The sequence below is a fragment of the Abramis brama genome (assembly GCF_963993115.1).
Source record: "Abramis brama genome assembly, chromosome: 22".
NCBI classification, from domain to species: domain Eukaryota; kingdom Metazoa; phylum Chordata; class Actinopteri; order Cypriniformes; family Leuciscidae; genus Abramis; species Abramis brama.
The window spans coordinates 17,457,412-17,472,128 of record NC_139984.1 but is presented as its reverse complement, the minus strand read 5'-3'; the positions used below and the strand labels follow the sequence as shown (position 1 = coordinate 17,472,128).

Sequence of the window (14,717 nt, the reverse complement as noted above, 5' to 3'; positions counted from 1 at the left end):
GAAAAATTCTGCTATAATTTATTCATTCCTCATGTAATTTCCTCAACTGAATGACTTTCTTTCTTCTGTGGAACATAAAAGAAGATATTTGGAGAAATGTATGTTTTTACAATGAAAGTCCAGTGTTGTTTAGTTTGAGTTCTTCAAAATAACTTCTTTTGTGTTCTGCACAAGAAAGAAATGCATACAGATTTGGAACAACATGCGGTAAATTATTAACTTTATTCTATAACTATGTTAAGAGTGTGAAGAGGGCCGTTGGGGACTGGGATGTGCAGAGTTGTGTCCTTCCTGTTATAATGGTGGAGTGTGTGATCGGCAAAACGGCACCTGCATTTGTCTGCCGGGATACATGGGAAATCTCTGTCAGAATGGTAACATTTTAATCTTTCATTTAAATAATCTTAATTCATCATCAAACCAGACATATGTCATGAGTTTGTAATTACATTTGTATTTCTGTTTTTCAAATGCAAGATCGAAAAACAGATTTTATCTGTTGATATAATTCACATGGTGTTTTTTATTTTTGCTTTTTTTTTATTTTAATCAGTCTGCCCAGTTGGATACTTTGGCCTCAGCTGCCAGTTGCGCTGTTCCTGTGAAAACAGTGGGCATTGCCAACACGTGACGGGTCTCTGTGTTTGTAAAGATGGCTGGACAGGGCCCAACTGCGCAAAAGGTAAGGTCACACTTAAGTCACAGATTAGATTTAGTTCCGTGGCTAGAACTTACAGTAAATGAGACCATACTAAATATGAGACAGCACTTCAGTGATAATGTCAAATGGATGTCAGACAGCTTCTCTTCAACATAAGACTGAGCTGTCCTACAGGACCAGCTGACCTTTCCTGGTCACATTATTGCAGCTGCCCAGTCTTGCCTCTTCATGCCCCATAAAATAACAAAATCCAGTCCTTCATGCATTGCCACAGATGCTACCACACCCAACTCCTTGTTCAGGATTTATTGTGTTTGGAATAGACTTTTGTACCCATTACTGGGTCTGTTATGTATATCTATGTATCTTTTATGTAAACATCTTGAGTTTACGCAAAATGAAGCTCCATGATGTGTGTTCCATCTCCAGAATTTCTCACATGCATTAGCTTCCTTATTTAAGGCCTCATTACCTATAATTCAGCCTGTATTTTAATAGGAATTACATCATATCCAGTCGGACGGCCACATACTTATACGTAGATGAAGCTCAAATAGAATATGATATTGCAACTCTTCACTGCCCCATCATTGCCAAAAAAAACTAAAAATCAACATTTAATAATTTTTATCAGCATTTTTGTCTGCAGGAATTAAATACACATTGTAAAAGATAATTTGATATTTATTTTCAAATAATATATTCAATGTTAAGAACTGGAAGTGAAAAGCCAGCTTGTGCCCTATTTACTTTCTCACTATACACTCCATCCAATCCATTACAAATACCTGCATCAGGTTTCTTCGCATAAATGATTCTTGCCCTCAGTGGATCCATGCAGTTTGTTGCAAAAAAAACGCCTGCCAGGAAACCCTAAAGTAAACGAGTTAACTGCTTTAATAAATCTGGTCTCTTTACTTTTCTCAAACTCGTAATGTGATCATCTCATAGTGACATAGTGGGAATTAATTATTTGATGTAATGGGGCATGTATATTCTGTGGCAGCTTGTGAGCCGGGACGCTGGGGGCCGAACTGTGCCAACCCGTGTGACTGCAGGAGCAGCGTGGGCAGCTGTGACCCTGTGACTGGGCAGTGCCATTGTGATGCTGGCTACACGGGACCACGCTGTGATCAAAGTATGAGCAACCATTGGTATGTCCTTCAGGGAACATAAATCTAGCATTTTCTGATGTTTTTGTTGTGTTTTCTAGAGTGTCCCCATGGTTTCTTCGGCCAGGGCTGCCGCCACAGATGCCAGTGTGAGAATGAAGCAGCGTGCGAGCATGTGAGCGGTGCCTGTACTTGTTTACCAGGCTGGACTGGAACGTACTGTGAAAAACGTAGGAAAAATTTCTGGTTATGTGCTACATATGTTTAAATCTAGTCCATTTAACCTGTTTAAATGTATCTTCAACAGCATGTCCTGAGGGCTTTCACGGTTTCGAGTGCCAGCAGAAGTGCCAGTGCTTGAACGGTGGCCGTTGTCGCCCCGTGACTGGAGACTGCCAGTGTCCCTCCGGCTGGGTCGGGCCCCTCTGCAACACCAGTGAGTCATTTTACTGCAGTCAACATCCCATGACAATGAATGGTAACAAGGAGCATGTTCAAAGCATTCCCTCTCTCTTTCGTGTAAGGTGAAAGACAAGTAGAGCAATAAAACAGATGCTTTGAATTTGTGTGTCAGTGGATCGGAACACTTTGCATGCCGGCAAGGCCTTGTCCTGATATGCCTTTGATGTGGAATCCTAGTGGCATTGTATTTCAGGATGTATTGCAGTACCTTTTGTTGTTTCAAAAAACAAAACAAAACATAGTTTTATTGATTATATATGTCTTGCTGTAGCATGCGAAGCTGGCACCTATGGCCCTGGCTGCAATCAAACCTGTAACTGCCACAATAATGCCACCTGTGACCCTGCTGATGGGCGATGTGAGTGTGGAGCAGGATGGACAGGGAACAGCTGTGAACAAGGTGATGTTTTTAATGTAACTGTCTTCACAAACCCCCACAAAAAACATAACTATATTGCTTAGTCACCCCACTCACCGACGCATCAACGGGTGGCATCGATGGGTCCAACGCATCAATCTTCCCACGTTAACATCAGCTATTTATGCGCTGTTCTTGTAAGGTGTACATTTAGGATGTTTGGGTTCTCCAGAGACCCTTGACAGTAAAATGTGATATCTAATTTTCTATTGTTTTCACTCTACAGTTGTGATTTTTATATTTGGGTTTATGTAAAATATGTTTATCTCTCATGCCAGAATCATGCTCATCTGAATGTTCATAAGATCTTTGTCTTTATTATACAAATTGTAGGTAAGATTTGTGTGTGTGTGTGTGTGTTCCCAGAGTGTCCAGCTGGCTGCTATGGTGTGGGCTGTCACCAGCACTGCCTGTGCCAGAATGGAGGGTCATGTGACCGGATCAGTGGGCACTGCACATGTCTTAGTGGATGGACTGGAGTGGCCTGTGAACTGGGTAAAACACACCAAACCGTTTACTGTAGCATTTAAAGTAATTCAAATAACAGTGTGCATTAAACCGTTTGGCAGAAGTTAGTTTGATTTTTTAAGATGTTAAGGTGACAATGTTTTTTTTTCTCCGCCAAACGTCCTATTATTGTTTTGTGTTTTCAGAATGTGCTCTGGGACATTTTGGCATGAAGTGTCAACACAGATGCGAGTGTGAGAATGGTGGCGTGTGTGACCGACAGAGTGGCAAGTGTTCCTGTCCAGCAGGCTGGATGGGCACACGCTGTGAGACGGGTAAAAAACATCATACGGTGATCTTATCATAATGTTATAAACATAAAAAAATGACCATAAGGAAGATGACATGTACATTTATTCCCATTCTGTGTGTTCTGATCAGCATGTACTCAAGGTTTATATGGGCCAGGCTGTAAGGAGCATTGCAGGTGTGATCATAACGCCCCATGTCATCACATCACTGGCACCTGCATGTGTCCGGCAGGCTGGAGAGGCTCACACTGCGAGAAAAGTAATTTCCCCCAATGTCTGTCAATTGCCCCCTGCTGACAGACCCACTGTAACTCATTTGTGCTCTTTCAGTTTGTTTACCCGGTTCATATGGGAAGCGATGTGCTCAGCGATGCCACTGTCCTCGCGCCACTTCCTGTAACCATGTGACCGGGGAGTGTGGCTGCCCACCTGGTTTCACTGGTAACGGCTGTGAGCGAAGTGAGTGATTATCTATAGATCTCATCACATTTACAGTGAAATATCTTTGACAGCACGAGTGAAACACTGATCTTGCTGGTGTGTGTCAGTGTGTCAGTCAGGCACATTTGGACTGAACTGTAACCAGGTGTGCCAGTGCTCTGAGGTGAATCAGCTCTGTCACCCCGTCACCGGTGTGTGTTACTGTGCTCCAGGATACCATGGCACCACGTGTGATACAGGTGTGCCCTTCATGATGACACCTTCTTTCATCTTATGGCCAATTCACACTGTACCGACAGACCAGCGGTGACAGTCAGATTACAGCACGTCACTTCACAGACATTCTAATTCCGATTCAGCATGTTCAGTCGGAGAAAACAAGCTCCGACAGGGATAACACACTGATCCGATAAAACCTGTCAAAGTGTCTGCTGCCGTCTGTCGGTGCGGTGTGAATTGGCCTTTGAAAGGTTTGAGACGAACAGAAAGGATTCAACATGTGACAATAGGGCAGTATGGGAAAAAAATAATTAATTTATGAATACACCAGATAGGCCAAATATGCTTTTATGTAATTGTATACAGGCATTATTATATCACAAGTGTTGATTTGTATTAAAACTAACAGATTTCAACTTAACATTTTTTTTTTGTCATATTAAAAACCTTTTTACATGCATTTATTTATTTGTGCTACTTTTCAAATGCTTTAAATATATAGATTTGTCCCAGACTTTCATCCTAAAAATCAAACATAAAAAATATTAATTACATTTATAAAATAATCTAAATCTAAACAAAGACTGTAGTAATCATTATTAATTTTTACACAATTTACAATTGTCACATTACAACTGACACTTTATAGGAACTTTTATCAAGTGTATTAAGTTAGTGTACTTGTTTAACATGGAGAACATTATTGGAACATGCTTGAGTTTGAATATAAGACGTGATGTGTGCAGAATATTTTTACAGTGTGTAATTTCCAATCAATCTTTTATTGTCATTTTATTACAAAAATGTTTAAATTAAATTTACGTTAGTGGCTAAAATGCCCATTGTTGAAGAAACACATTCTGTGAATTGTTAAAGGTTATAATCGTCATTGTACCATTGATGCCTCATTTTAGAGTGTGAGGCGGGACGTTATGGTCCCAACTGCGAAAAGGAGTGCCAGTGTCTGAACAACGGAGTGTGCAAGACCAGCACGGGCACCTGCACCTGTCCAGCAGGATACATTGGACCAAACTGCAATATCAGTTAGTCACACTTTTACAATTTTCATTTATTGTTCATTTCAAGATTTAACCCTCTGGACCTCTTGGTTTAGGTGTCACACTCTCCTCCTTCTCGGTCAAAAGTGACCAAAGCCTTGAAATGTAATTTTTTTTCAATGAAAATCAATGCAATATATTTTTGTTCAATAATATTTTTTGATTATTATTTTGAATTTTGAGGTGATTTTATGATACTATGCAATATTTATAAAAGTTTTTATGAGCTATTTTTCCATTAGAATATTTTTTATTATTTTTCAATAAATGCAATATTTCACAATAAAATAGAGTGAAGGCCTTTAAAATCTTTTTTTTAATTTTTAATAGTGCCATCTGGAGGCGTTAAAAAATAAAAAACTTTTTAGACAGAATTTCATAATTTTATGAGGTTTTGCATTTAGATATATATTTAGACATTCTAAATTTCATACTTTTGTCAAGATTTAGATATATTTTGTCAGATTAGTATTTGATAATTAAAAATCTAACAAAATAAGGAATGGATAGCAATAATTCTTAATTGCTGTGCACTTTTTTCTGCACAGTGGCTGATTTGTAGTTTGTACCACCAAAAGATTCTCTGAGTTTTCGTATTATTTCATATTTCCCATTCATTTCGTATATCGGTCATTTTAAACCGCGAATGAGCCAAGTGATTTTTTTAATTTTATTTTTTTTATCCTTTAACGTATCCAAATCATTTCCATGTTTTTTGTTTTTTTTTTTTTGTTTGTGTGTTTACATAGCTAATGCGACAAAAGTCACCAAGTGTCATCCCATTCCAAAAATTTAAAAATTTTTTTTTTTTTTCAGTCACTTCTGACCTAAGAGGCCCATAGGTTTAAGAAAGGTGAGTGTAATCACTAACAGACTGTTCTCTCTCTAAAGCCTGTCCGTTAGGCCGTTACGGGCAAGACTGTGTACGAGTAGCTTTGTGTGGTGAAGGGGCCCGGAGCGATCCGGTCACAGGCAGATGTGTGTGCAAAGCTGGCCAGCGAGGGGAAGACTGTGGGAAAGGTCTGACAGTATTTCTGCTAAAACTGAGGGTGGAGGGATTGAGTTTGTGTGAAATAAGCTGATGTAATTGTGTCTCAGGCTGTGCTAAGGGCTGGTTTGGGGAAGACTGTGCTCAGCGCTGTAACTGCAGTAATGGAGGAGTGTGTGACGCCGTTACAGGAAACTGCACCTGTGGGCTGGGCTGGACAGGAGACAGCTGTGATATAGGTCAGCACAGATTTTTGCACAGGTTACCCAAACATGAAAATTTAAATTCTGCTAACGCACCTTTTATCAATATTTTAAACCTGTGACGCACCAATATAAAAATTCAAGCCAATACCGATAAGCTGAGAATTATTTTCAGCCAAAATGTAAAATTCAAATGTGTTGTTGTGTTGATCAGAGTGTCCCAGAGGGAGATATGGTGCTGACTGCAGGGAAATGTGTGACTGTCAAAATAACGGCACTTGTGACAGAGTGACGGGCGAGTGTCACTGTCCTCCCGGATACTATGGGCATCTCTGTGAACATGGTGAGAAAACACAGGATCTTTTTCAAAGAATTTTGTATCCTGACTATTTTAGTCAGTTTTGTGATGATTCTTAATTTTTATTTTCTTTTAATCAAAAGCATGCCCTGTTGGTTTCCATGGTCATCGCTGCCAGCTTCTGTGTGACTGCCGTGCCAATGCACCGTGTGACCCTGGAACGGGCCGCTGCCTCTGTCCTCCAGGTTACCAAGGACTCCGCTGTGATAGAGGTACAGAGGAGCTCTTCTATAATGTTACATGTATATAAGTTTGGGGTCAGTCTTATATTTTTTCATTTAGCCACATTTCTCTTACTCTTAGTCTCTTATTCTCTTTTTTTTTGACAAAATACAGTAATAACATTTATATTGTGAAATATTATTAAAATTTAAAATAGCCACTTTCTATTTGAATATATTTTAAAATGGAATTTATTCCTGTGAAGGCAAAGCTGAATTTTTAGCATTTTTACTCCAGTCACATGATACTTCAGAAATCATTCAAATATGATGATTTACTGCATTTATTTATATTTTTGAGGAAACTGTGAGAAGGTATTTTTTTGGGGGGGATTCTTTGAGGAAGAGAATGTTAAAAAAACAAAAGTATTTCAATTCTGATACTTGTTATGTGTGTGTGTATATATATATATATATATATATATATATATATATATATACATGTCAACACAAACATGTTGGGTTTCCATGTTTTATAGGGACTTTCCATTGACATAACTTTCTGCATTTTTACATTTCCAAAAAAAAACAAAAAAAACCCAACAACATCAAAATGTCCACTTAAGGACAAGGATTTCGGATATTGCCAACTTTGTGGGGACATTTTGTCCCTATAATGTAGAGCAGTGGTTCCCAAACCTGTCCTGAAGGACCTCCAACACTGCACATTTTCTTTGTCTCCCTAATCAAACACACCTGATTCAACTCATCAGCTCATTAACCCATGTGATAATGAGCTGATGAGTTGAATCAGGTGTGTTTGATTAGGGAGACAAAGAAAACGTGCAGTGTTGGGGGTCCTTCAGGACAGGTTTGGGAACCACTGATGTAGAGTATACCAGGACCATTAACTAATGTTAACAGATTGATCTTAAAAGTTTATTAGAATTAACATTAACTATTAATAAATTCTGTATAAGTATTTTTATTGATAGTTCATGTTGACTAAGGGGCCGTTTACACGACACCATTTTCAACTAAAAACAGAAAACCTTTTATGCATTTTGGCCATTCATTTACACGACAGTGTTGTTTTGGGGGTCTAAAAATGTTAACTTTTCACTGTAAAAGAAAAGTTGCTGCCTTGAATTTTTAAGTACAATCAACTTCGATGTTCATTACTTATTCATCATATAATTTTTTACAGTGTTGGTTAAAAGTGCAAGTTTTTAAACCGTTATCTCCTTGTTAACTACAAAAACGTGAATTCGTGAAAAGAATCCGTGACGTCATCCGCATGTGTATTACGTGTTCAGTCTATAGGCATGTAGTGAAAGTGACATCGCCACCTACTGGCCCGTCATGCATAATACAGCGTTTTTAGTCGTTTTCTTGGATCCTTGTGAACGGGGATTGTTTTGACCGTGTTTTTCACGTACATACAACAACGTTAAGGAAATTTTTTCCCATTTTTAGTACATCGTTGTCTCGTAAACTTACCCTAATATAGTTACCTAATGTTAAGAAATGAAACCTTATTGTAAAGGATTACCATTATTGCATACTGTATGTGTATGTTTCAGAGTGTGAGCCTGGAAAATTTGGGCGTAATTGTGTCCACAAATGTGACTGTGACGGAGACACACCATGTGACCCTGTCAGTGGCAGGTGTCTGTGTCCACCTGGGAAAATGGGATCTCGCTGTGATATAGGTGAGCCTTCCACCAAATTTCTTGGAATTTTACTTTTTTGTCAGTCATTCAGTCAAATCTTTATTTCTGAATTGACATCAGACTGTGGGGTAAATCGATTTGGGCCTGACTGCTCAGAGAGATGTGAATGTCACAACGGAGGCCAGTGCAATCCACGCAATGGGCGCTGCACCTGTATGAACAGATGGGTCGGACCGAGCTGTCAAGAGGGTAATTTCACTATTGGTCATTCACAATAACCTTCGCATTTAACAGTGATTTCGGGGAATAACTTTCCTGTATCATATGTGTTAATAACAGGGCTCACATCCAGTCAGAGTACTAGCAGCAACAAAAGGAAGGACTCGTGAGTATAGCAGTCTCACGTTTTTTTCTCACGGACAGTGTCAATGACTGTAAACTGACCTGCCTTGAATTTTAGCCTTGTAGCATTTTTTTTTTTTTTTAAGATCTTTGAACGCAAAAGTCCACCAAACGATCAGATGACTCTGACAAGGACAAACTCTTGTGCCAGTTGAGACAGAGACTTCCAATAGTTAGTTAATAAATGTTAAACTTTCTCATGGAAAAGTGGACATCAAGTCCAACATGACTTGTTATATTGAAGCTCCATCTGGATGAGGACAAATTCAACTTTGAAACATTTTTTGAAGAGTTTTTTCAGCATCAGTTCTGCTCAGGGAGATCGAGCTTCTAAGAAGACTTTAGTTAGTTTAACTGTAATCAAGAAAAGCACCAAATCAAGGCCTTCGGTTCACCTGAAACTGAATCCCAGTGTCACTCTAACACCACTGTGATCCCAAACAAAGGCCTTTAAGGAACCACTTATTTACCCTCATTACATGGTTTGATATCCATTTATCTCCAGATTTTGTCTTGAATGAAAATTTTTGCAATTATTTTAAGATACTTTGAGTAAAACGCATGTTAATGGTATCTTACATCATTCATAATAAACATTTTCAAGTAATAACTTTAAGAATTTAGGTAGAATTTTGCACAAAAATTGAGTTAAATATATTACCATGGTATATAATATTTGGGTGTTGACTGTCTATATTCAAAACTTTGAACTTTTGCAAATCATAAAAATATGAAACTGGAGTCATTTTTTTTTTACCTGTGTACATATACTTTATGAATGTAAGTTTGTTTTTTTATGCAAATGCTTCTTTACAATTGTATTTGAAAGAAAACTGTACTGTAAACCTTATCCTTATACGATTCCCGTTTCATCCTTGTAGGTTTTTTGCAAGATTTATTTTTGTATAGTATAATATCTAACTACACCATGTGCATTTGTGATGTGTGAATTGAATTTTTACTTCAGACTATATGAACTCAAAGGAAATGTATATTTCAATATTTCTGCAGCTAAGTCAGGGCCAAAGATAGCACTTAAATTCTTCTGTTTTTGGCCATGTTCAATGCTTTTTCTTTGTTTTGTAATGGTTGAGTTTCTGGAAGCTTACACTTTTTTATATTATTATTCGGGATTAAACATATTTTGTTATGTTGTGCTTGGTGGACTTTAAGTGTTAAATTGACAAAAAAATCATAAGAATATTGGCATTATTTTGCAATTTGCACATCACTGAACTATAGTTCTTTAGACTTGCAAAAGGCATGCATTGAACTGGTACTGTTCTTTATGTTTTTTTACTGTTTTTCAGAACAAATTGCTATTTGTTTCCCATAAAAAAAAGAAAAAGTGATATCATAAATAACACACATTTAGACAAAAATTGCAAAGACTAAATTAAATAATTTTCAGAATTATTTATTTTCATCGTTTGAAGCTGTACATGTTTTTCTTCAAGCACAATGTCAAGCAATAATTGCCAATGAAAAAATAAATGAAGGCAAATGTGATTATGGTCATTAAAATCAGTATAGCATATAGAATTAGATTATATACATGTTATCAAACCATTCCATTATGTATCTACAGAGATCACCATAACTTAATGCATTTCTTTAACAGTAATGGTCATATTACAGTTAATAATTCTCAGAATACAAGGTTATACCAAAAACCGCCTATTCATATCAAATAAGCTTTAAAACATTTCAGATTTCCTGTACATACAGTTACAGTTTCTGTACATAGTTACTCCTATTGACTATTTTTTCAAATAATTTTACAGCAAAGTATTCAGCTGGGGCTCTTTCTACAACAATACCCTTGCAGGAAAAAAAACTTAAATATTAGGCTGTTATATTTGTGTACAGCAACAATTTCTCATTCAGGGACGTTTATCCTCCACATGACGAAACTGGTACATGTGGTGCGATTTTTACCATCTAATTACTGACAACAACAGTTATGACTTCCTGAGCGAGTGCAAACATATCAAAACATACTTTGAACCGAAAAGTACCTCTAACATTTCATGATAGATGCAGCCTTACTCAACATACAAATATAAGGACATTTACAATGAGCCTCAGCTAATGGCAACTGAAGCAATGCTCCCACTTCTATCAAAGCCTGATCTTCTTTGGTTTGCTACTTCAAAAAGCCTCTCGGATAGTAATAGTAAAGCATGTTCAACTCAGCATTTCCGCACCTACGACTAATGTGGCTCAATCAACAATCAAAACCCTTATAAGTTGCATTACATTCCAACTACAGGTCAACACTTTCATACTCAGCCAAGCATAATCATTGTTCTACACTAAAATATAGGCCATTATTACAATTCATTAATGTACATGCAGCCAATATTGAGACTCTTTGAAGATGACGATACATAGGCTAAATTTAGTAAAATGTCCATTCATATTGGAATGAGTCAGAATAATTTGAACTGCCTTGATATGATATAAATTCATTTATATTATTACAAGTTAATAATTACAATAACATAAGTTAGGCTATTCTATAACGCCTCTGTCACCTTCAGTAATGCTCACGATTTACCACTAATGGTTTTAAAATGCCATAACGCATACACTAGATAGCCTAATTCTGTTGGTACAGATGAAACATGCTAAATAAATGGTTGCAACACTGAATATTTAGCATTAGTACTGAATAAGGCATATAATCTAGTATTCTCAGACAGCAAATTAGCACTGTCCTAATTGGCTAATCAATTTTAAAATGTCTGAGTAATTTAAAATGTTTCATAAAATAATGTTTCATGGAGAACATATGTGAAATAAATTACACTTTATTGTAAGCTAATGATTTTATTATTATTATTATTATTTTTAGTGGAATAATGTAATTTTACTTATAATGTGGAGTGATGTGTTCCTGGCCAGTAGAGGGCGCCATTGGCCAAAATCAAACGTAGTAAGACCCATTCTACACACACAAGGACAAACAAACAACATTAAACATGAAAAGGTAAAATGTTCATAAAACTGTTAAATGACAACAAAAACACCTCAATTCCTTCAAATTTAGACAGTCTTGTGTGAATAAATGGACTGCATTTATATAGCGCTTTCACAGACCTATGGCCACCAAAGCGCTTTACCTATAGCCTCACATTCACCCATTCACTCACTCATTCATACACCGACGGCGGTGTCAGCCATGCAAGGCGCCATCCAGCTCGTCGGGAGCAGCTGGGGTTAGGTGTCTTGCTCATGGACACCTCGACACTTGGTCATGTGGAACCGGGGATTGAACCACCAACATGACTGACAGAATAAAATCATCCAGTGCGCTCAAAATGGTTCTGATAATTGAGCATCCATTAAAATTAAATAAATAAATAAACAGGAATAGAGATTTCCACATTCAAATACACATCATTAAGGCAATGCATCAAACACTGAGTACAGATGACACGATGAGTACCAAATAATACCATTTTAAAACAGTCACATGATCAAACGCAGGTGTTTGGAGGAAACAGACATTTCTTTGGTTTTAGCAAGACGAAGCTGACATGAGCACACAGTCCACCACTCAACTACTGTCTACACTGTATTAGGTATTCTAGAAAAAACGATGGGTTTACGAACACTTTCAGATATTGCACATTTGTTGAGGCCTGTTTTTGATTAATATTTCTGACAGTCTCACAACCCAAAGCTAATGTTTGTTTACCTACAGTATTATATATAACTCTATAATGACTATCCCTTTCTAGAATTAAAAAGCAGCCAGAAATGATAAAGCTTGTAGTATAAATGAGGTCTTGTAAACAATCACATATTGGCTATCAATTCAGTGATGTTTCCATATAAAACTAGAGATGAGTTACTTCAAATGCCTTATTTAGTTTGCTCAGTCATGTAATTGCTAGTGCTTCATCAGTTTCATTACTTCCTGTTATGCAAGGTTATGCAAATTCAGGTTATGCAAATTTATTTGTTTTCCAAAATGTAGGGAAAAAGCACTGGTCAGTGAATCTCATGCATTTCTAGAATAAGTACAAACTCTGGATCCCTAATACTGCACTTCTTAGTGTTTACTACAAGGGGACAAAGGGGAGGAGGAAGCGAGCCAGTGTGCTTGATCTCAGTGGTTTCTTGGTGGTTGGAGCGGCGTTCTGCTTATTGAGTAAGTGAGCATGCTTCCCTTCTGCCCGTGCGGATCTTGGCCTCTCTCAGGCTAATGTCGGCAGACTCTGTAGAGTGCGAGTTGGTGTCTCCTTGCAGGACCCGTGACGGTGCTGGTCCCATGTGCCAATGTTTAATTCAGTCAAAGCTCAGAGAAAGAAGCAGGTCGACATAGTGTCACTGACCTTCCTTTTAGGACCGGTAGTCCTTTTTACTGTAGGGCTTGTTGCCTAAGATACTGTCCACTTCATGTATAATTGATGATGATAATTTTGGAAGAACCTGAAAGAATGTTGGATTAAAGTTTGTGTTTTTCCAATGTTACAAATTTATTAATAACAAAACTCACTGGCCAAAACAATGGCCCAATATGTTTGTTACCCTTTATATTTTTTGTGGTTTCATAATTGTTTCAATCTTGGCTACAAAGCCTATAATAGGCCGTTTAATGACAGGTTCCGTAGTGACAACTTACACCATATAGTAGGTATGAACAATCGGCAGTTTTATCAAATACGTGATTTTTATTTTACAGTAAAATATTACAATAGTAAAATTTTGTTCAATATTTTATTTAGCAATCACATTAAAACAAAAATAATAATTATTTTATAGTCTTATTAACTTACAATCAAAAAGGTTTTAGCCAAACAAACAAGCTAATTTTTTATTCCATTTTTTTTACCACAATATATTTATACTTTTACAATTTGCTTATATATTCGCTGAGGTAAAATAGCTCTTAAATGCCCTGTAATGAGAATTATTATTTATAATTATATAATAAATTAGATTTTGCATTTACTGTATCTTTCAGTTATAGTGTAATATTTCAGAATGTCTAGAGTGAACAGTGAAATCTCATAAAAAAAATTCAAAGCTGTAGAGTGTTTTAAAATTATGTAACGCTCATTTTCACAGCTTGTTGCGTCATATCGTTCCTGTGCCATTTGTTGTTTGCAAAAACCGCAGCATCTTTCATCTCAGAATAAAAAGCTCTGTTCATGTATGTATCCTGCTGTCTGCTGTCAGTGTCTCACCTGAATGGCTCCTATGTTCTCCATCAGCTGGTCAGTGCTGGAGGCGCCCAGCAGAACACAGCTCACACCCTCATTCCTCAGACACCACGCTAGAGACAGACCAAAGCACAGACACTCAAAACACTCGACAGCAAGATTCTAGACCTGCAAATCTGTACATGTGAAAGCCATTTGAAAGCTCAACAAGAAATCTGGCCTCAGGTAACAGAGCTAAATCTAGATACTGGATTCTCTGAGGAGAGTTGAAAGCAATTCAGGCCTGTGTGCTTTTTATGTAATCAATAATGTCAGAACACTGAACAGATGAAAGCCAGAAGTAGGTGTACTTGACAGTGCTAACGTGTGGGCATTAGGCTTGAACTAACCGGTTACCGCTGAAGCAGGTGTGTTTAGTGGCACACAGAAGGGAAGCTTATTTTAGGCTAAAACTAACTATTAAATTCACTTATTTAAAGCATATTCCTCGTGTAATTGTATTTCTTCCCAACATTTTTTTTAATGTTGAATGTCCTGTTTCACACAGTAACATTATAGAAGTAAAATAAGCTTAATATTAACTCGAAAGTTTAAAAAAAAAATTCACAGAAAGCAACATCGCACATGAC

The 14,717-nt window shown here is 37.2% G+C and overlaps 2 protein-coding genes across 8 annotated transcripts in view; one reads left to right on the top strand and one right to left on the bottom strand.

Moving 5' to 3' along the window:
* The window catches only part of megf6a (multiple EGF-like-domains 6a), a 61,147-nt gene extending 50,724 nt beyond the window's left edge, over positions 1 to 10,423 (top strand). For both annotated transcript variants that reach the window (XM_084099997.1, XM_084099998.1), the window contains 19 exons: positions 243 to 374; positions 554 to 682; positions 1,668 to 1,799; positions 1,875 to 2,003; positions 2,081 to 2,209; positions 2,507 to 2,635; positions 3,020 to 3,148; positions 3,307 to 3,435; positions 3,542 to 3,670; positions 3,742 to 3,870; positions 3,960 to 4,091; positions 4,986 to 5,114; positions 6,021 to 6,149; positions 6,228 to 6,356; positions 6,535 to 6,663; positions 6,762 to 6,890; positions 8,423 to 8,551; positions 8,633 to 8,761; positions 8,852 to 10,423. In XM_084099997.1, coding sequence (XP_083956123.1) covers positions 243 to 374; positions 554 to 682; positions 1,668 to 1,799; positions 1,875 to 2,003; positions 2,081 to 2,209; positions 2,507 to 2,635; positions 3,020 to 3,148; positions 3,307 to 3,435; positions 3,542 to 3,670; positions 3,742 to 3,870; positions 3,960 to 4,091; positions 4,986 to 5,114; positions 6,021 to 6,149; positions 6,228 to 6,356; positions 6,535 to 6,663; positions 6,762 to 6,890; positions 8,423 to 8,551; positions 8,633 to 8,761; positions 8,852 to 8,901 — 2,381 coding nt within the window. In that variant the 3' untranslated portion in view covers positions 8,902 to 10,423. The remainder of the gene's footprint in view (positions 1 to 242; positions 375 to 553; positions 683 to 1,667; positions 1,800 to 1,874; positions 2,004 to 2,080; positions 2,210 to 2,506; positions 2,636 to 3,019; positions 3,149 to 3,306; positions 3,436 to 3,541; positions 3,671 to 3,741; positions 3,871 to 3,959; positions 4,092 to 4,985; positions 5,115 to 6,020; positions 6,150 to 6,227; positions 6,357 to 6,534; positions 6,664 to 6,761; positions 6,891 to 8,422; positions 8,552 to 8,632; positions 8,762 to 8,851) is intronic.
* The window catches only part of kcnab2b (potassium voltage-gated channel subfamily A regulatory beta subunit 2b), a 69,225-nt gene continuing 64,823 nt past the window's right edge, over positions 10,316 to 14,717 (bottom strand). For 5 of the 6 annotated variants that reach the window (XM_084100002.1, XM_084100003.1, XM_084100001.1 and 2 more), the window contains 2 exons: positions 14,113 to 14,201; positions 10,316 to 13,354 (listed from right to left, as the gene is read on the bottom strand). In XM_084100002.1, the coding sequence (XP_083956128.1) occupies positions 13,265 to 13,354; positions 14,113 to 14,201 (179 nt within the window). In that variant the 3' untranslated portion in view covers positions 10,316 to 13,264. The remainder of the gene's footprint in view (positions 13,355 to 14,112; positions 14,202 to 14,717) is intronic. The other variant, XM_084100004.1, reaches the window with a different exon arrangement.